This window comes from Phalacrocorax aristotelis, chromosome 3 (assembly GCF_949628215.1).
Source record: "Phalacrocorax aristotelis chromosome 3, bGulAri2.1, whole genome shotgun sequence".
NCBI classification, from domain to species: Eukaryota; Metazoa; Chordata; class Aves; order Suliformes; family Phalacrocoracidae; genus Phalacrocorax; species Phalacrocorax aristotelis.
In genome coordinates, this window is record NC_134278.1 from 81,572,808 (window position 1) to 81,595,142 (window position 22,335).

General features: G+C 34.6%; 1 protein-coding gene across 10 annotated transcripts in view; it reads right to left on the reverse strand.

The window, feature by feature from the left end:
• The window catches only part of USP34 (ubiquitin specific peptidase 34), a 139,929-nt gene that overhangs the window by 87,602 nt on the left and 29,992 nt on the right, over positions 1-22,335 (reverse strand). For all 10 annotated transcript variants that reach the window (XM_075088181.1, XM_075088176.1, XM_075088178.1 and 7 more), the window contains exons 6-8: positions 18,886-18,953; positions 10,981-11,173; positions 5,871-5,932 (exon numbers count right to left, since the gene is read on the reverse strand). In XM_075088181.1, coding sequence (XP_074944282.1) covers positions 5,871-5,932; positions 10,981-11,173; positions 18,886-18,953 — 323 coding nt within the window. The remainder of the gene's footprint in view (positions 1-5,870; positions 5,933-10,980; positions 11,174-18,885; positions 18,954-22,335) is intronic.

Here is a 22,335-nt window from a genome sequence, read left to right on the forward strand (position 1 = left end):
TGCATTTTAGCTACTCCAAAGAACAAAACCTCTCTTACAAAGTGAGTTCCTTCACTTTTTATTGAATCAGTATGACAGTTCTCCATCTCTGGTCTGCAACATTTTTCTTCTGAGAAATAATGGATTATTCTTTTGAAGGAATGCCCTTTTTTTAACAGATGTATTCTCAGCAGTAGAAAACTCTTTCTCCTACTGGTGAGCTAACTGTGATAAAATGATATCTCAGATTTATGAAGGTAAACATTCATTTGACATGGATTTGTTGAGGATGACTAAAAACAAGTGGATCCTTGTGAAAGGCAGAATGCAGCCTTTGTGTTTCCCAGAGATAATTGCTCCTCCCAGAAAGTTTTGCTGAGGGCACACCAACCACTAAATATACTGCCTTTTTAAATGGCGAAGCTATTACCAGCACTAAGCATTTTGTCCTCTGATATAGTAAGAAATATATTTATGATAGTTGTTCACCAAAGAAAGCTAATTTCAGGGTAAATGAAGTATGTCTGACTATTGTCTGAACACTTCCATTTCAAAAAGATTTTTTTTTGTCTGGTGGTTTTCCAGCTCCTTGGTAAGTCTCCTCACTTTAAAAGAGAGTGAACATCTTAAATCACAAGCAGTTCCAGAACTTCATATAAATAAAAATAAACTGCCAGCCTATGGATAAATTAACCTGTGATTTAAGTTTGGATGTTGTCACTTATCCCACTTTCACTTTAATAATTATCAAAAGCATTATATAGCCTTGAAAAATTTCAGATACACTGAAATTCATAAAAATTCACTGAGTTCTGAGTTGTCCCAAATAAGCAGGGCAACCTAGAATAACTTTTTATTAAAATATTTAAAGTATAATTTTCAATATTTTTCAATGCAGTTTCATTTAGATTTCTATGTTAAAATTTCTTTAATATAGCCTGTATTTTTCATAATTCAGTATAGAATTTCATAATTCACTATAGCCTGTATTTTTTCAAAGCAATTTCGAAATTATTATATGACTTACGATACAATTTCACTACAATTCAGGCAACTTAGCAAGAATTCAATTTTCAGTAAAAATATGTTCAAATTTTCTTTTAAAGGAGGTTCTTCTGAAGGTTATAGAAAAATTCTTTCATACTGAAGGAAACAGAGTGAAAACATGCATTATGATCAAAGAATTGTTATGCTCTTCCCTCTAACATGAAAGCAGCAGTACAATGAAGGGTTTTATAAATTCGATAGCTAAGTCATAGAGACCTTATTAGCAAGTATTAGTTATTTTTCATGCATTTAGTAATTGGGATAGCAACAGGAAAAGTAATTTAAAGAACTTGATACTCTCTATGAGTACACATTCTGGGTGAGGGAGGAAGAGAAGAGAATGAAAACATAACCGTAGCAGCTACTCTAGTTTAATTGTGTCTAAATCTTTCTCACACTGGAAATCTATGCAGCATATTGGGCTACATGATCTCTAGACTTAATCAATTTCTCCCTAGACTTTTAATTTAAATTCACTGACAATTCATGCCTGTCCAAATCACTGTTTTACTTCTGAGAAATGACATTCAATCACTTTTGACTTTAGTTTCCCCAGGCATTCCATGAGACTGTGGGAAAGAGCTGAACCTATGCGGCTTCTGGTATAACCTGACGTTTGTGAACTGTACTTGCGAAAGGTAAGTACTAGAGCTTAAATTTTGTTCATTATTGTAAATAAAACTATGCAGAAGGAAACTATGCTTTACGCATTTTCCTAGTAGGTCAAAGAATGCCTCTCTATAAGAGGACTGGGTTAAAGTCCTAGAAACATTTAATCTAAGGCTGTGGTGCAATATTTGTAGCCACAGGATGACCCAGATCCAGGAACAAATCCCACAGCAAAATAACCCCCCTAAAGAAAATCTTATTTATCCGGCCAGTGAATTCCCAACACAATTCACCACACAGCTACAAAAACATGCCAGCTCAGTACTGGATGAAATACAACAGCAAGTCAGCAATGTCACTGAAAAACAAAATGTAAAACCTTAAAAGGAAAAAATGTAGAAATATAACAAGAAACTTGCAAAGGAAGAAGTTTCTTAACAGAATCGCTGCAATAGTATCTACAACATAACAACAGATGGGAAACACTGAGCTCAACTTTTAGGACCAGAAATACAAAGAGGTTATAGCAAGCACATTCCCAACACACATTAGAATACATGTTGTTGTTTATGAGCACACATTTTCTTATTCGATGCTTCAAAAACCACCACTCTGACATGATCTGGAATATTTACTGAACTACTGTGTATGCCACTAGAAAGAAACATCAGCAAGCTGAGAGAAAAACTTTACTACTATTTTTTTGAGAGAAAATCTGAAGAGATCCCTGGAATGTGGAATATAGAGATGGGAAGAGGCATTTAAATGAGGCTGCCATAAATACAGTTGGTGAGCTTAGACAAAAATTAAGAAAGCAAGAGCTAACACGAGCAAAGGGAACAGTGGTGAAGGGAAAAACCAATACAGAACTTGCAGTTTAATATCTCAATAAATAAGGAAAGAGAGGGAAAAGAAGAAATAGTCTAGATATTTCTGTTCACAGGTGAAAGGAATTTTGGACCCCTGTAATTACTCTGTAGGAAGCTTTTTAAGTGAGGGTAATCAAGTTTTTAAGTGAGGCACGAGGTTGTCTCAGCATCAGCCTGAATCCTGAAGCTCAGAATTCCTGGCTGCCTGCCAAGTGAAAAGCAAAACAAAATATCTCTTTACACATGTTATTCCCACAAGCTGACAGTATCCTCATTAAGGAAAAGACACCACTTTTTCCTCTTGTCGTCCAAATAGCACAAAAAAAAATACTTCCCCCCCCTGAAAGGCATGATCATTTTTCAATAACTGACATCAGCAAAATAGTTCTAGGAATCACTATTCAATGACTTGAAGACTCCTCTGTTCAGTCTCCTTATTTTTAGTCTCAATAGATTTGATACTCTTCAGTACCTTAGACTGCAAAGAATTTGATTCTATCTTAAAAGTCAGGAATAGCTAAATTAAAAGTATATCTCTGAGGGCTATTATGAAGTTGAGTCACGTGAGACATTGCACGTACCTGGACAATACGCACACTCGGTCACCACTAACCTCAACCCTAGAGAAGAGAGTCAAGTAAACTAAATCTAAAAAGACACACAAATACCTACAGCTATAAAATAGATTTCTCTGTCTTAGCTTCCTGCTGCTTTCAAGCGCAAATTGTGAAAGCCAATGTTTTCCCAGACAGAAGATGCTTTAGCTTGTCCTACCATGGAAAAATTTGCAACCATGCAGATAAAGGTGGGAAGCTACTGTTGCAAAATATTTACTAAAAAAAATCCTGATGATACTTTCAAACAAAAGGGAAGAGCTAGGACTGACTGACAGCTCTTTTTAGAAAAAGAGATACCTCCCGCAAACCCACCTTATCAAGATACAGAAGGAGAAATCCCAAAGGTTGACAGTTTCAAATGCATCTGGAAAAGTCAAAACACATAATGGGGATGACTAGACATAATGCAAAACATCTTCCTTTGATAAATCTGCAGAGGCTACAAAGCTACAAAATAAATCTTAGACTTCCTTTCCCCACTAAGGAAAGAAAATAGGAAGGAAAAGCTTTCCTTCTGCTGCTCATTCAATCACTGCCAAAGGCATAAATGCCTTCTCATCCAAAAATTTCTCATGAACAGAGTCTCTAATGAGAGGGAAGCTTTGTACCAAACAAACTGTAGAAGTGAGACATTTTCCCCATCCTTCTGCACCAGCCTTTTGTGATTATTTGGCTGGAAGAAATCGGTGATTTCAAAAGACATCTGAAGATGAGCAGCGATACTTGATACTGATCTGTACCCAACTTTTCAGGTAAAATACCAGAATGACTGGAATTTGAATTTTAAAAAAACAAAAAAATTTGCATACTACAAAAGTGGAAAAGAAGGTCTTCTGTTCATGCTGCATTCCTTTCAAATGACAGGCTGTTTACAGATGCCCTTGCCAAGAAAGTAAAATCCCAAATGAGAATTTGACAATTTCCTTCAGCTTTAAAATAACTCTGATGTTCTTGCATAGTACATCTGCTCTTCTGCAGGGAAATTTATGCACCCTTCCATTTTCCCCTGTCGATAACTTTCCTTTTTTACATTTGACACAGAAAATCAAACAGCTTTTCTATTAGGTATAACTGGCAGAATAACCTCTTGTTAATATTCCTTAATTAGTTACTACTAGTTAAAAACTCATTCACAATGTGTTTCAGAAGATAAACTAACCAAGAAACACGTCAGTTTCAGATTTTCAACAGGAAGGATGGAAGAAATAGATAAAATTGATGTTTGGCAGTCCTGGTGGAACAACACACCATAAACTGGCAGTACAATATTGAAAATATCCCAGCCAAACAAGCCACCTCACATACTCAACATGTTACGCTCCTGTACTACTTACTTCTACTGCTACAGAACTACAGGCTTTAAAAAAAAAACCCAACATCTCTCCCAGGGCACAAAATATATAATTACATATAAGTATATATTAATATTATATTATATGAAAGTAATAAATGTGTGGTTACATTTATTACAATAATGCATTTTTTTTAATTGTTCATGAGCTTAATGCCATTATGTTCAGGATTCATCAGATCATAGATATTTGTATCATACTTGATGAGAATTCTTTCATTTTTTGTGACACTATGTATCAAACTTTACTTCGAAATAAATGGATAACATGGGTTCATGTTCACCTATTGATTTATTGACAAAGGACACCAAAAAATTGATCGCAAGTGGTTGTTTTTTATTCTCAAGGTATTTTCACATCTTTATGGAAGCAAAACTGCCCTAGATTCTGACTTTTTGTTCTTAAAATATCAACCCATTACCATAAATTTCACTTCGTTATTTACATGAAATCTACCGTATTGTGGTCTTGACTACTGACAGATTTCCATAAGCAGGTGTCAAAATAAAACCATCTATAATAAAACTACCCAGACAAAAAAGGAAGCCAACTGCAGCTATAAGAGACTTCTCATTAATGAGCAAAAGATAGTGGAGAGTGTGTGCCTGCAGTGAGACAGACATGCATATGGATACAACCCCCAAGATAAACCTAAAGAGTAGATCACACCCCAAGATAAATATAAAGAGTAGATCACTCATAAGTAAAATCCTAGATTCTACTTACTTTGGCTATTATTTCAAAAAGGCAGTAATTTCTACTACCTAAAGACATACTTTTGTCTGAATTCTAGACAGTTCTAACATGAAGTTTAGAGTTACTACAAAAATCAATGCATTTCCTCATTGGAATACAGTCCCACACATGAATCTTCTCTAAGATTTATGGGAGTCCCTTTAGAACTGTTAAACACACCTAAATTATACAAATACGGACTTTGAAGAAAAACACTCAGTAGTTCTTAAAGCATAGCTTCACAGACTTAATAGAAAACCAATAACAAGGCTGGGAGCCAGTGATGGCAAGACAAGTCTTAGTTAACTAAATTATCAGAAGAAATAAGAAGACAGCAAACTACTTGGATATAAATTAGCTGGTTCTTACTTACACATCACAATGGAGATAATGGCCCGTTACAGGTATTTATTATTTCAGTATCTACATTTTTCTAAAGGTTACCTTGACTTTATCTTTTAAGACAGTAAAAAAATCCAGAAACATTTAGAAATATTTTTCAAGTTACCATTTAAAACCATTTATTAAACCCTTGATTGGAAAACTTCTAATAAACGCCTCAGATTATCACTACTCCCACTGTGTATAATCCATAAAAACAATACAGAAGAACTGCAATCATATAGTGCACTTAAGGTATTCATAATAATGTTCCTACTTACGTTTCTGTGTCTGAAACTAATGACTCATTATTACACACATCATTGAAGGTATGAAGTTGGTTCTACAGTTAGAAAAAGGAAGAAAAAAATTAAAATTTTATCTGAATATTTTGTGAGGTAGTTTTCTCATATTTAAAAATAGTATTAGTGACAGTAAACAATTTTTTCTAGTAATTTCAATGGTTTTAAACAAATTGCTTAGACAAAAATTTGAAAAGGCATTCTAGTATGCAAAAGGGATCAATTTTCTTTTTTAATCAACCTTTCTTTCACTAAAGCAATTAAATGATGTTACAAAACTCCACCCACTCCAGAAATCTAAACAAGGTGTGCAGCAGTCACTTTGTGCATAAGTTTTCACAAGAAATGAAACACACACTCTGGAAACTGATGTTTTAGGATGAGTTTCCCCATTACTGTAATGCTTACTACAACAGCAAAGATGTCTATTGTCGCATTAACTGTGCTGAAATTCCACAAAATTGGAGAGTGAAAATTAAATATTTTTATATAAAGTGAAGCTTTGCAAGGTATCTGCACTGATAAATTCAAGACATCCCAGAGCAAAGAAAAGTCTGTAAAAGGTCTACACCTCTTTTCCATCCTTTTCCTCAGCATCGACTTTCCAGATACAGAGATGGCTCTGTATCCACTTCTTTACATGTACATAACATTTTCTTAAAATATTTAAAATTACACAATAGAACTTATTTGTCATCTTGCTTTCAAAAAAATTAAAGACATGGTAATGTGAATTTTTGACGTTTAAATTAAACTTGCTGCATAACTTCATTAAAATATTTACTCTTTTCTTTCTTGAAACAAGTCTGGTACATGCACTCTATAATTTGCGTGACAGCTAATCTCCTGCAGTCTTTACACAAAGACTTATTTGCATTTAATCGCAACAAGTTTCATGGGCAAAAAAAAGTTTTCGAAGAAACAAAATTGAAAATAAGCATTAAAATTAGTGAGACAATTATTAACAGGTACGTTCTTAATAGACATTTTCATATGAAACATATTTAGGAGTGGAAAAACATGTGAACAGAACTTTATGAAGAAATTGCTATGACCAATTAGAATTGGGTCAAATAAAGAAGTGAAAGTTCACTGGCTTTTCTGAAGACTTACCCGCCAACTGAAAATGTTTTGAAAGGGATCAATGAGTGAAAGAGTATTGAACTGTTACTATTATGAATTTTAAATCCATGGTCACATGTTGATCCAAATTTCCCATATAAAATCCTTATCCAAAGGAATTCTGACAAGAGGTGTTCTTTTTCATACTGTAAAAATTGTTTGAAAATTCCAATAATTTCAACTAAAGTCTTAGAATTCTGACACAACAGCGCAATACAAAGTACACATGGGGGAGTGTTGCACCACCTTATTCTCACTCACCTCCTCACATACCACATATGAAACACTATAAGAAACTAGAGAGGCCTGTGCCCAGGCACTCAATTAATGCAACACAAATGTGTTAGTTAAGAAGTAGAACAGAGGTATAAAGCCTTCAGCAAAAAAAGCTGAGCACAAAAAGGCATCTCCCTAGCTAGTCTTGTCTCAAAACCAAGGCATCAAAGGTAACTATACTTTCTACACACAGGAAACCAATGCAAGAATAAAAAATATGCACTGTTCAAGTTTTGCACTGAATTTGTTCAGGAAAACCTAACAATGTAGCATTTGCATTTTCACTAATGCACAGAACAAAATTAAAAGGGGTTGAAAAAATGAAAAAGGAAGGATGGCCAGAAACAGTTATGAGCATTCATTTTCACATACTGTAACTGTAAGGACAGGAAAACAGAGAGTCTGTTTGTGAGGTAATAAGAAAGAGAGGATATTTTGGAGCTGAACCACCTCAACAGGTGACTGGGAGATGAAATCAAAGAGAAACAATGTAACAACAAAAATAAACCTTCAGGTATATCTTGGTTTATATTTTGCTGTTCTTTCTGTAGCTATTTCCAACTTCATATTTAACCACTCAAGATTCCAATTCTCTAAAATTAACTTTCATTGTCTGCCTTCAACCTTGTTTTGTTAATAGGAACTTTAGTCAGGTGATATGACACATTATGTATATGCTACTCGTCAAGGGAGGCAACTGTGGATTTGGTGGTAAGCAAATATAACCCCTGTATGCCATACACCATGTATTGAATCTCAAGAGGTTCCCTGAAGCTTGAAAGGTTTCATTTTAGGACTGGTCATGTTAGCTGTTAGATGGGGGGGGGAAATCTCTTGGCAGACACAAATCAACACGCCTGTGTTAAAAGACATTCATCTGTTTAGATTCACTGATATTTTTGATCAGAGTCACCTTTCCATATGAATTTTCAGAAGAAACTTTTCTCTGAAATAAAGTATATATTGAGAAGTTCACACTTCAAAATACTTTGCACTTAATTCTGCTAAAAGTTTTCTTTGAATCTTCACATCTATTTGCAAAATTAAATGAAGAATTGCTTCAAGGCTAAACGCTCAAATTTTGGCAAATAGAAGTCCAGGAAAGGAAAACAATTTGCAGTTGCAGGTATCGTAGTTCTAGGCTCGAATACAAAACAGAAAGTGAAATTGTGTTGGTTCGGAAGAACATTTCAATGAAATTACTTTGACAAATTCTAGCCAAAGACATGAATTGAAAAAATAAACTTCAAAAAAGTAGTCATGAAATTGCATAGGTATAGAGCAAGTTGTGAGAAAACACTAATTAACAAAGCTGAACTACATTACATCTTTGTAAACACATCTTTGTTTGCAAAGAGGATGGAAAACTTCAGTAATCATGCAGAAATTTTGACTGCCTCTTTTGGTTTAGATTTCACACACAAAGTTGCACAGATCTGGCAATTAAAATTGTTCCAGTCAAGGCATACAAAAGTAAATCAACAAAAATGGTTCTCAAACTCAAAAGTAAAAAAAAAAATTAAAAGATGCTTCTTCCAAAAATATCTTCATAAGATCTTTAAGAAGAGAATGAAAGAGAAAACTGCCTATGGTTTGAATGAGAAAGAATGAATTCTCAGAGTTCCAGAGCCGTTTTAGAGACTATTCATATTTTAAAATATTCAAGAACTTATTGTCAAACAATATTCCACTTTTTTTTAAAGCTAAAACCTATTTGTTTTAGTCTAAAAATGCCTGTGTTATTAAAAATCTCACTTTTATGGTTGTATTTATCAATCATAACATATCAAAACATGTTATAACTACTTTAAATGACACTATTTCACACTCCCTTAAATGACCTACATGCCTGAAAAATAAACAAACGGATGCGTTCTTATTTTCAGACTTTCTTTTGGTAAAGAATATACAAAAACACATACATTAGTAGTTGGAGAAGGACAACTGTACAAAGCCAAAGGAAAATACTTATAGGAATAAAAATATAATGTAATTGAAACTATGCAAACATTAGAAATTTACATTAAAATAAATGATGCTAAAAATGACACTTTCCAAAACTGTGCAGAATTAAAAAACAAAACAAAACAAACATGTTACTTTTATGCCCAATTAATGGCCATATTTTAAAACATATCTGCCAGATGTTATGAGATTTCTGTAACTGTATAAATCATAAAGCGCATGGCAATGAAAAACAGAAACTAAAATATATGCTATATTTTCACCTAGGACTTTATCAAATCTCTAAACTTTTCTTATTACACAAAAAGAATCCTCAACATTCACTTTATGCTAATTAATTATGACAGAAAATTAGAATTCAGGCACTGATTATATTATATGTAGCATTTATGTAAAGTCATATAACTTACTTTTATAGATAAATTCTATTTACAGGAATGAATACATGCTGCTACAATTTCTTCCAAAAGTTAACTCTCTGTGTATCTGGCTTAACCACCTCCACTGGATGAACTGCATTATGTTTTCATTCATACAAATGCTAAACTGAATGGACAATGCATTCAAGTCCAATAAATGCAATTACTCTTAGAACAGCATTTGATTAATACTGAGTGGGTGTAGTTCACACTTTTTTTTTTTAACTTAGTAGGTCACATATCTAGGTAAATTAAATATTTACTTTGGTTAAAAACCACCAATAATCTGACTGGAAATACTTACAGGTTACTTTAAGTTGCCTTTATTAAAACAATTGTAAGTACTTCTATATCTAAGTATAGTGAGAAACAAAACCACATTTAAGTAAACTTGTATTTACTGAGAGTGATGAATAGAGTCACTGAGTGATACTATTCATTAATCAGTTAGAACAGAGAAGGCCACATGTGTTCAGAAAATAGTACAAAACTTAAGGAGAACATGTTTATTCATTCTAGTGTAGTTTGTTCCTGTTCACCATTTTGTGCGTTAAGGCAAATGTGACAAGATGAGCTATAAATCTTAAATACAAGAGTGTCACAGGAAACACAAAACTGAAAAGGCTCAGATGAATAAAAAAAGGTCACTTTTCATCTTCCGTACGACTTCCTTCCGACATATGTAGGAAGCAACGGCAGACAAAAGATGCACAACATATCTTGACTGGTGCAATGTGGAGCATTTCCATGGGAAAGAGAAGGGTGGGGGTTTTTACTTTAATCTATTTCTGTTTGATGCTATATATATTTACCTCTTCAGTTCAGTCTTCTGCTAATTAATGCAGAAATACTCTCTTGAGAAACAGACTATACTGAACAAACAGGAAAAAGAGGAATGTACAATACAAAGAAGCAGCTAATTACAGCAGATTCAAAACACTGTAAAGGTAAAAATTAAAACAGATTGAAAGCCTTTGTAAACAACAAATAAAATATAGCCATGTCAAGGGACTTAATTGCAACATAGCTGTCACAAGACATGGTTATAAGACAGTTTTGTTTATCATGGTAAATTGTTCAGGGAATGTATTACACTTCCATATGCTGCATAACGTAGCCATCACTTGGACTTATCTCTCAGTGAACCTTATGTTCACAATCACAACTATAATTTCCTAAGATCACATATACAAGGATTCTGCAGTTTTCACACATTATAAAAGCCCCCCAAGCAAGCCTGTAACTCATAAAACACAAAAAATAAACATTTTTACTAAATATTATTTATATTTTTTAAAAGTTCTTACTGTTATTTGACTCAGCCCAGCCAATCGCATTGTTAGAGTTGGAGACATAAAGTATTTAAATGCAAGATCAAGACTTTCTTTATCAAAACACAAGGCTGTATCCAATGGTTCTTTAACTGTGCTCCACATTAAATCTGCCATGTTCCGGGCTGCGCTCTGTCGCAACTCCTGGTCTGACAGTTTACATAAATACCTAGAATAAATTACAAATGGAAGATTAAAAAAAAGGTATGATTCAAACAAGAACATTTCTGGAACACTGTCTTGATTATAGCAAATATATATTTCCAACAGTTGTAAGAGTACTAAGCCACAAATACCACTATAAAAAATTGGCATCAATTAAAAACAAACACCAAGAAAAAAACAGAATTATACATAATATTTTAAAAAGTAAAGAAATGTCTTACTTTCAACCTCTTCAGATTTCTTTCATTCCACAAAATGACAGGAAAACCATAGAAATCTTCGGAAATTTAGGTTCTAAGGCTAAACCTCATATCTGTTTCATGGGAAGGTACCCTCTCAAGGTAGCTGCATTATGTCTATTTACTTTACTTAAAACTGAAGTGTCATGATCCGCTTAACATATTAATATACTTTAAAACTTAAGTTCTGGAAACACTGTCAGTGAACCACAAACAGCATGCTCTGACAGTGAGAACCTTCTGAAGATGAGGATATCCCTCTTTGTGGCCTCAGTCACAGAACAGAAAAAAATCTTAACTGTGCAATCACATTCTGATACAATTAGAGTAAATGTGGTACAAGCTCATTTTTTCTGCCATAACCATATGCCATCTGTGCTTCTACATCAGTACTCCCTGTGCCACCATACTGCTTTCACAACAGGTTAGTACAGGAACACATGCCCAAGTTGTTCCTTCTATTGACAGCAATGATGGTGTTTAAGGATGCATGAGAAGCATCACCAAGGATCCTAGGAATCTTACAGAGAAACCAAAAATGGTAAAGAATTTTGAACAGCTAAGTTCTTCCTCCTGGAGACATCTTAGATAAGGGGTCATCTAATCATGCACAATGAGAAGTAATGCAGATATTGTCTGCAACTGCAAGGCAGACGAGATGATAATTTATAAAAACTAACTTAGAGAAGCTAGCACAACCTTAGTCTTACCTAAGCAACTACAAGATCAAGACATACCAAGAAAAACTATACTGTAAAGTTCACATAAAAAACACTGACACAGTTGAGAATTTCTTCTAAACTGAATGCATGAGAGAAAAATGTTTAGAAATGTTTCCTGAACTTATTCTGAAGCTATTAAAGATTACACAGTGAAAGGTAGAGCACACAAAGTTAGCATAATCTGGTTTTTTCTGCTGTACTTCAGCATTTTGAAGTTTCAACTACATCCAAACTAGATTTAACTACACAGAAATGCTTTAAAAAAATCCATGTGTGACAGCCTAAGTCTGAATCCATCCAAATACATCTATGAATCCTTAAAAAAAACCCTTTGTTTTGTTAAAAAGCAAGAGATATTAAACTACACTTAAATAGATTTATGCACCATTCCTTTGCATTTACATCATATAAACATCAGTAAATTAAAAACAAAAAAAATACAGGCCCTGATTCTTATTTAGATTGAGGCCCTTTTCCACAGCTCTTGTGCAGAGGCCTTAAAATAAACACACTTAAATGATACTTAACATTGTCAAACATAGAAAAGAGACTTCAGTGCAAATAATCAGGGACTGTAGATCTATGACAGAAATCACAGATAACTAAGGGCAGGACAAAAGAAGGCTCATTCAGGGACAACGCAGTCAGATCCTTCACTGTTATTAATTGTGAAATTTGTCTTCTCATGTAGAGCACTAGAAATCAGATCATGGCAGGAAAGCAATGCTTCTGTGCTATGCTTTCTAAGCAAAAGGGAAGTACCAATGAGAAGGGAATACTTATATGAAAAAGTTCAGCAGCAAACCAGAGCCAGTGACCTTCTTTAACCTACAGACAGGTAAGAGGAGTTGCATTTTTTCATCAGAGTGTATTGGTCCATGTAATAGAACATAATAATCTCAATATGACGATCAGCAACCTCAGACCAGTTTTTACCTCCCCATTTTTATATGCAAACTATGATCAGCCCTGGTTCCCAAAGCTTTTCAATGTTCATAATGCACACCAAGTCATACTTGATTGTTTTATGAAGGATTTCTAAGGAGCTCAAAAATGTTAAAACAAATTATATGGGTTTTCTCATTCTACACAGGACAAAGAGTGCTTGTATGCAACAGACAGGTGGGAATGGACACATCTACATATACAGAAACAAGGGTGCTTTCTGGCTTTGCTAGACTTCTGTAACAGAAGTCACCTGAAATCTTCCTCGCACTAGAAAATTTGGTGAAGCAACTATACTTATCTAAAATGTTTAGAAACAAGGTTTCCTGAACTTATCTGAAGCAATTAAAGATTGTACAAGGAAAGGTAGATACATACGAGGTTAGCATAATTAGATGGGTTTTTTTAATTTATAAAAACAAAATGTTTATTTTAATGCAACAGCATCAGTATAAACCTTCTTTCATTCCTAAAATTCACTCTACAGCAACATTTTTTAGGTTGTTTCAGAACATTTACTGCATTTAGACCAAGCCTAAATCAGACTTGTGTCATGTTTTCTATAATATCATTAAGAGAGTGTTTTTTAAAAAATCCCACTTTATAATAACTGAAACTATCGTGTAGGTGCATTTTTGCAGCTACAGAAGTACTTCAACAGTATAATCTATTTTGCCAAGGCCCTAAAGAAAGCTACAGAGAAAAGAGCACTTTTTACTTGTTAACCTGTATCCTAGGTCTTCTTTAACACAGCTGGTTATTCTAGCCACGCACAGTATAAATGCAGAAGAAAGCATACTTGCCTTTACAAGTATAACCGCATCTACACTAGAAAATTTATTGGCACTACTACACTAGTCATAAATCATATATGATCATATCTTTACTACCAGGATCAAAACTATAGAAACTTGCCGAGTAGGCCAAGCCTTATTTTTATTGCGGAAAGATACAGCGGCCTAAACCCATGTGTATCAGTAAACTGGCTCCATTTTACGCATTTACTGATGGAACGTTGTTACTAAAAAAGAACCCTTTAGCTAGCACTGGCAATACACACACATCTTTCCTTACGCTGACTAACTGTGAATTTGCTGCCTTGCCTTACATAAAGACAGTGACAGTGGAGCAAGGCAAAAGGTCTATTTAGCCCAAAATATCCACTCTAAAAGCAGATGAAAGATTTATCCCATATATTAAAAAAAAGAATGAACATATCTACTACTGTGAATTCATTTACCTCCTTCTATTTATATCTTTGGCTTTTTCATTAACCTGTGCCAGTTAGTTTCACAATTACGTTCACATGAAGAACTATCTCATTTCTCTTAAGTCTGCAACCTGACAATTGTATTGCATGTTCTCCCTTGTTTTTGAAAAAAACATGAATTATCATTTCCTATTTGTCTTCATATCACTCATACAACAGCCATCTCTGTCAAAAAAAAATCCTAGACTATGTCTGTCCTAAGTGATTTTTTATCTCCTACCTTCTTTGTCACCCTTCCTATCACCTAGATAGTTCTGTTATTATCTCTGTGAGATGGAACGATCAGAACCGTATATAATATATAAATGTGAATATGGGACTCATTCATATAATGGCTTAATAATAGCTTCTATTCTCTCCATTATTTTTTTAATTCCAAAATTTTAATCTTTTTGATTCTGATGAGCCTTAAGTCTTAAAGGAATATATGAACGACACTTCAGGATCTGTATAATCTAGGAAATCCAACATTTTTGCCTAAATGAGACTTTTGGAAAGAAACATACCTCTTTTTATACATATACATAAAGAATAATCTATACATGTATAGGACTTATCCTGCCAGCCCGGCATACTTAAAATTATCAATAAATATATGTTATACATATTTAAGCAACCCATATATGTATACATTAATTTTCAAAAAAGTTTTAGTCTACTGAAACTACTAAAATTTGCCATGTTTGGGGATAGAGAGAGTTCAGTTTTAAACATGCAGTTCCATGTTAACGGAATGCTTACAATCACATCTTATGCTTCAGGACTTCAGCTACTCAGCTGTGAAATAATCTTTTTTCCCTTAATATGACTCCTTTAGACCACAGCTGCAAAATGGATATCAAGTAGGATAAGTCAGTGCCCCTCAGTGATACGAAGAATTCACTTAAATGCCTGGCTATTGCCTCCTGACTTTCCTTTTCTTTGTACCTACAGCATAAATTTTCAGATTTTTAGAGGAGTGAAATATTTTTTGCAGTTGAAAACTTCAAGGCTTATTACAAGAAACATGTAATGACATGTCATGACATTCAGTAGCCAGGAGTGATCTTGGGCACTCCCATAAACCCCAAATTTTAAAGAAAAATATTTTTAAGCAGAAGAATAATTTTAATTCTTTCAGCTGCATTCTCTCTCATTGTATTCCACGGGAAGCACTGTGGATCAACAATTCTGTTTGGAGCTTCTACTTCCTCTGCTTATACCAGTGCTATGCTTGGGCCCTGTGCTGAGACTACATGGCTAACACAGGAGCAACTGCCACTTGCAATTTCCTCTCAGTGTGCTTGAGCACAGAATGTTCTGTTTCTCCTTAACTAGGGCAGAGACACGAATCCTTCATAAAAAATCTCTCAAGATCCATCTTGAAGAGGGGGAGAGGAAAAAGAGAGGGGAGGAGGACAGGTTAGAACTAAATATGATATTGGTCAGCGCTAATGCTCAGCACTCAGACTTTACCAGAGGAATGTTTAGTAGGTGATAACCAACTGTGATGTCACAGAAAGTAGTAGATTAGGTCTTTTTCTTCATACTATCCAGCACTTTTCTGTGGTTTATAGAGGCACTTACAATATCAGACACACAACTTTATCTCTTACTTCTCATAAAACTGGACTTCACTGCAAGTCTTTTCCTTTCTAAAGGACAGAACTATCCATGACACTTTCAATCAACAACCTTGCCACTGAAAACACATTGTCCTCGAAACACCACTGTTTATAGCTACTGCTCCCTTCAGGCATTCAATACCTGGAACCATGCAGAGCACCTCTCATCTCTGATCTTGAGGTGGAAGTCAGCTGGAATTAATATCTTGTATAAAGAGGCATTATCAACAACTTGCCCTGATTTATAATTGCAATAAGCTATGACTCACTTTGAGTCACTTTGTCAATTAAGTCTCTTCTTTTTTCATTAGAATTTTGCAATTTGAAACGCAGAATTCTAAGGTCTTAGGATCAATAAAAGCTTCCTTCTGAGGAGGTCAAACCTGCTTTTCTTCCTTTTGAAAGGTGCAATTTTGAATTAATGTCTTATTTCTTTCCTAAACTGCTGAAAAACATAGGCCCTTCACAGACATGAATGCTGGTGCTCCACTCCCCAGGTAGAAAGCAACATTTATTAGTCTTTATTTATTAGTAGCAACATTTATTAGTAGCAGCAATGACAGGACTGTGTCCATGATCTCTGCAAATTCCACCAGTGGTCTCCTTTACACTAATACATGCTTGGCTATTCATTTCACCTGCTCCTAGCAGAAATAACCACAGAACAGGAACACAAAGGTTAACCTCATCTGATAAAAGAAGCTGCTATGATGCCAGTCAGGTGATCTCTCTTCCTGCTTATTCTGATCAGCACTCCAAAAAGCAGCTTTTGCAAGGAATTGACAAGAGCAGCAACTGGGACTAGCAGTCAATTAGAGCCCCTAGAGCTCAATCTAGACTAAAACCCTCTCCAAAACCTCCTTCTTACTTTGCATAGCAGCAGAAGCTGTTTGCAGGATTTATTTCAAAGATGGTGTGCTGCTGTGCCTAGGATTATGTTTGCTTTTCTTTTTTTTTTTTTACTTAAGTAAAAAGCAGATGGAGACCTAGAGACCCAAGCTGCTAAAATCAGATCGGTAGGCTTCACAACCACTTGGGGTGAGCTGCATACACCAAGAAAGTTATCTTTCACTGAAGGCATCTGTGTTAACTTCGGTCCCATATAAAGGTATAGCACTAAAGATACATGGCCTCCAAGCTTCACGTCCTACTCCGTAAGGGCATCTTCAGAAACAAAGCTTTGGATTTTATAATGTTGAGAAATCCCATATCTCCCATCAGGATTTGGTTGTGAAAAACAGAAACTGAGAGAACATCCCCTTCCTTCTCTAAACAGTGGTGTTTTCCATAGATGTATCCTGTATCGATATTGTCATTCTGATTGACATGAACGTATTGTAAATGCTAAGAACAGACATCAAGGGCATTATTTATGGCAAGAAGCTGCTGACAAATCACATTTTAAATCAGATACAAATATTCTATGGGTAAAGAGGAAGACATGAGGAGCACACAGGAAAAACGTCTTCTATTAATTCCAGTGACCCTAATTACACCTACAGTTATAAAACAGAAAATACTTTAAGAATTTTAGGATGACAAGCAAGCGAGGATTAACAGCAAAGACTGCAGGCTGTGTTATTCTATCTCACTCAGGTTCCTTTTTATCAGCCTATCTCTGTTGATCCTTCAATGCTCTCTAATTCCCATACATTGCAAGAAGACAGGTAAGGCTCATGAACCAAATTCCCATGTATCCGAACAATCATTAATGGAATATGTGTGGAGACAAGAACTTGGAAGATTCTTCCTAGACTGCTTCATGATTAATAATTACCTTTATAAGATTTCAAAGAAAACACATCAGCATTAAAGGACTGCACATGGCTGGACTGTAACTCCAGAGTGGTGTATTTTAATAAAAGATCAGAATACTCTTCTCCCTGCTGATACCATTTTGGCAGAGACCACATTATAGCAAGATAGATCGACAGCCAAGCCAGTACTTAAATTTTTATAGTCAAAATTCTTTACTGTTGAAACCAGAACATTTTTAAAGATGACACATAGTTCTGAGCCTCATTATTCTGTGTACTGTTTTGCTGCCAATGTAATTATGTTTTTGATTTTACATTGGTATAGTTAAAACTGAAAAGGCACATTTATTGCTATTGGGGAAGTAAGCTGTGGCCAGTATAAGCACATATCTAACATTACAGTTATAGGGAATCTGGAACCTTGGTGGAGCTGTGGGGCCGTGCAAGAGCAGCAGCCTTTTAGGTTGTTGCACCAGAAAAGTTTAATGTTGGGCCACTAGAAGGAGAATTAACTGTGACCACACCCCTCCACCTCCAGGCAGATGCACATACACAAGATAATTTCATCCGCAGCTCATCAGATTTTTTCCTATTGTCCTGAGAGAGCCAATAAAAATAAATTGCTTGTATAATTAAATATCTTTACAAGTACTTTAATTTTAAAGTGATTTTCATGATAGGTAGTTTGATATGAAGAAAATCTTTGGGACTGGATATATTTAGATACATAAAAGTGCAAGTAGACTTTTGATCACACTTCAGTTCCTGCCAGCTGGAAATACAGAACACCAAAATGTGAAGCAGTGTTAAAACTCTGTGAAACTCAGTGTATGAAATCTCGGTGACTACATATTGCTCTTCTACTTACATCGTCTCACTGCAAGTTTTATTAACATACTGCAGTAAGCAAAGCTGTACTACAATTGAACCCGACACAACACATCAGAATGGGGCTGGATGTCACACTAAAAATGCTGTTAACAAGATTGATCCGATTGATACTGAAATCTGACAGATGTAATGAGCTGCCCAAACTAACTCTAAACATTACCTTCACCATTCTTGTTGAAACGATACAGTCAGAGCAACAACTTGAACAATTAAAAGAGTATCAGCTGAAATTATAAATACGTGCTGCCAAAAAATCCCACAAGAAAAATCATTAAATTAAAAATTTACCTGATAACATAAGTCCTAAAGGGTATAATGTGCTGCATAACAGCAGGGATGTGTAGCCATATTCTGATCTACAATGCAAAAACATAAACAGATAAAAGTTTCATAAATAACATTTAATGAGAATGGTAAAAAATACAATATTCCCGGTACATTGGCAGATGCAACCCCACTTTAAAAAAAGGCTTTGCTGTTGTTTTTCATTCAACTTCAATTCTTCCCGCTTCTTAATTTCCTAATTTTCAAAGCTGTTATCTGAGGAATGCTTCTGTGATTTATAAATAGGAGTTGCATCCTCTCTTCTAGTCAACTGGAAAATACACCATCTTCTGTAGCTTTTTCAGTTGGAAGAACTGCTACTCAGCCTTGTGGAGTTTCTTTTTCCTTTTTTTTTAAAGACTACAAGAAAATTATTCCATTTTTTCTGTTCTTTGCAAATCTCTCCTAAATCAAGTGAAATTATTTTACTTGTGTTGATGTTTTCCTTCTTACAGCTCGCATATCCTATGAAATAAAATTATGTTTTATAGCCAGGTATTAAGCACAGTTTTTTTCACTACCATATCTGCATTCCCATATTTACCATTCTACCTTTACCACCTTTGCAAAACCGTATGCAGGAAGAAAATGTATGCAGAGAAGAAAAAACCCTGAAACTGCTATTTAACACCGTGAGGAAAAAGAGGACCAACCAAACTACTTACACAGGCAGAGTCAGAAGTTCCATCTGCATTTCAAAAAGGAATGCTAAGCCTGTTAAACTTGTTACAGAAAGACAACTACGTGCCAGGTAAGGGATCTAGCATAGATGAAACATCAGCAGCTACTACTACTCCTCATATAATTTTAATAATGTGCACACACAAATCTTGTGAATAGCTAACACCGTCAATCGCTCAAAGCTGTTGTGTCAGTTTACATCTCCATGCTTGTTCTTAAAAGAATGCTTAATCCTTGCAACTGATGCAATAAATTCTGGCTGAGCACTAAAACTTTGCACCAGGATTTTGGAAAATTCTGTATGCAGAAAATCGAAATTCTCCTTCTTGCTGGGAGGGAAAAATATTAGGCTGTAGTAAAACTCTATGACGAGCACTTATTTTAAACATTTCTGGAATTATCCAAATAACTTTTTGAGTCAGTTCTGAAAAAAGTATTTTCACTTACTTTTTACAACGCATCTAACACTACCATAGTAACAATATAAACCTACTTTGCAAGACAAACCAGCCAAATCTTCACATTGCAAAAGAGATCACATGTGGAATAAGCTTCTGATCCTACTGGCAGTCTCAAGAACAAAAAAATGCTAACATCCAAAGATTGCAAGTATAAGTAGAAGGTGCTTGTTCTAGAAACAGGAATTAAGTAACATTCTGACAAGGAATTGCAAGGATGACAAAGGTACTGCTGTATTTACACAACCTGATTTTTAACACAACGCTATGCTCTTTTTCATATGCAAGTATCAAACACAAAAGCAAATACAGTTATTTGTGAAATAAAGTAGGAAATGTATTTATAATTTTGTTTTTATAGCTTTCATTCTTCATAGTAATTTTCACTCTGTATTAATTTAAACTTCTAAAGCCATTTCATTCATCTGTACACTTGCACTACATACAACCTTCATCCTCAGAATTGAAATAATGCAAAATTTCACATTACAAATGAAAACATAATTTTTACCATTAACTCAAATATAAATATACTAAATTATTTAAATAAAATGACATCAAATAACATATATAAAATGACATATAAATAACATATAAAATTACATTAAAAATCCACAACTTTCATCATACTATTTTGCTTCCACCTGCTTTTAAGACAAAGTATTTACTGCATCTGTCCTATTCTCAAGCTTCAGAGGTTTCTGGGTTTTTTGATTATTTGCTCTTTATCATAGGCACTTCATTTCTAAAAGGCAGTGTGTGTCTCAAGAGTTTTTACTTCTAACTTAAGTTTTGAAGTTTTATACAGTAAAATTAAACCAACATTTTGGAAACCATCAGCATAATTTCAATTAATTCACATCCGCTGAGAGGGCAGTTATTCCTCCACAACATCCCCAAAACTGAAATAATACAGAATGAAGTAATTACAAGGTTTTTCAAGGAGGTTTAAACCCTCCACAAAACAAGCTGTAGGTCAGATTTCTCTGCATCTGTTAGCTTTTTAAGAAGACCAACACAACATCAGGTAGTTAAACTGAGCAAATAAAATGGAATATGAAATGTGGGGGAAAAGAAGCAAGTTATCTAACTAAAAGAAGACAGCAAAGAAATATCCTAAGAAGGAACAGTCAGTCCTACCGCAATACAGGTTGCTAAGCAAGCACCTTGCAGAGCTGTGAGCTGGAGGAAAAAAAAAGAAGAGTGCCAACTAGCCAGTATCCTGTGTGAAGTAAATTGCATTATATTACATTTGCTGGCTTTATTCTTACAAACATAAAGCTTGCCTGACAAAGACATTTACTCAAACAAGATTTGCGGGATTAAAAAAATCCAAGGAAACACCTTTTCAATAATTTTAATGTCCTCTATATAAAAGAGACACCAGTAATCACAAACAAGTAGCTCACCTCTTCACAGGCTTTACTTATTTGTGGTAACAGTCTTCTCTTACATGAGCCTGTAGAGTGCCCTTAATGAGATATTCACCTGCCTTTGTGGAAGAAAGGGAGCAAATGCTTTCCACATCACTATGCAGCCTTGTCTACTGAAAGTTGAATGTTACTTGTTGGTTGTTAGCAAGTTGTTTCTTTGACTTCGGTTTACTATTTCCAACTTCACTTTACTTCCTGGACCTAACCTACTAAGCCTAACTTTTTAATGAGAAATTGATTGGTTCATCCACACTACAATCCTTCTGAAAATATTTCTGAAATATTTAAGGTAGTAGCTAAACAACTCATTCATCTCACAGACTTTAAAATAAATTCCAGCATGGATATTTCTAGGAGTCTCTACAACAATGGCTACTGAACTGCCATTCTTGAGAATTAGTAGGCCTGAAAACGTATTTAAGAGTTACTATACACTATGGTTCCAGCTTTACATGTTGTGAACCAGCTAAGAGTTGACACTGCAGAGCTGTTCACTGAGCTATCATCAACAGGGTCATTCATAAATCTCACACTATCTACAAATCCTTTAAAGTGAAATGCATTGGGATAAAACCAAGACAAATTAGCAGAGTTCTTACTGAGATCACCAATATTTTGTTCACAAAAAATAGATTTTTGTGAATGCTTTTTTTTGTTTCATTGGAGCTTGGTATATCATTTCACAATCAAACATTTATTAAATTATATATATTTACCTAGGTTATATGAATTATATAGTGAGATGATATAAAAAGAACCGGGAAAGAGACACATTACATCAAAATGAGAAGCTTATGCAGCATTGTAGAGGTAGAGAAAAGTTTTGGGTTTTTTTAATATCC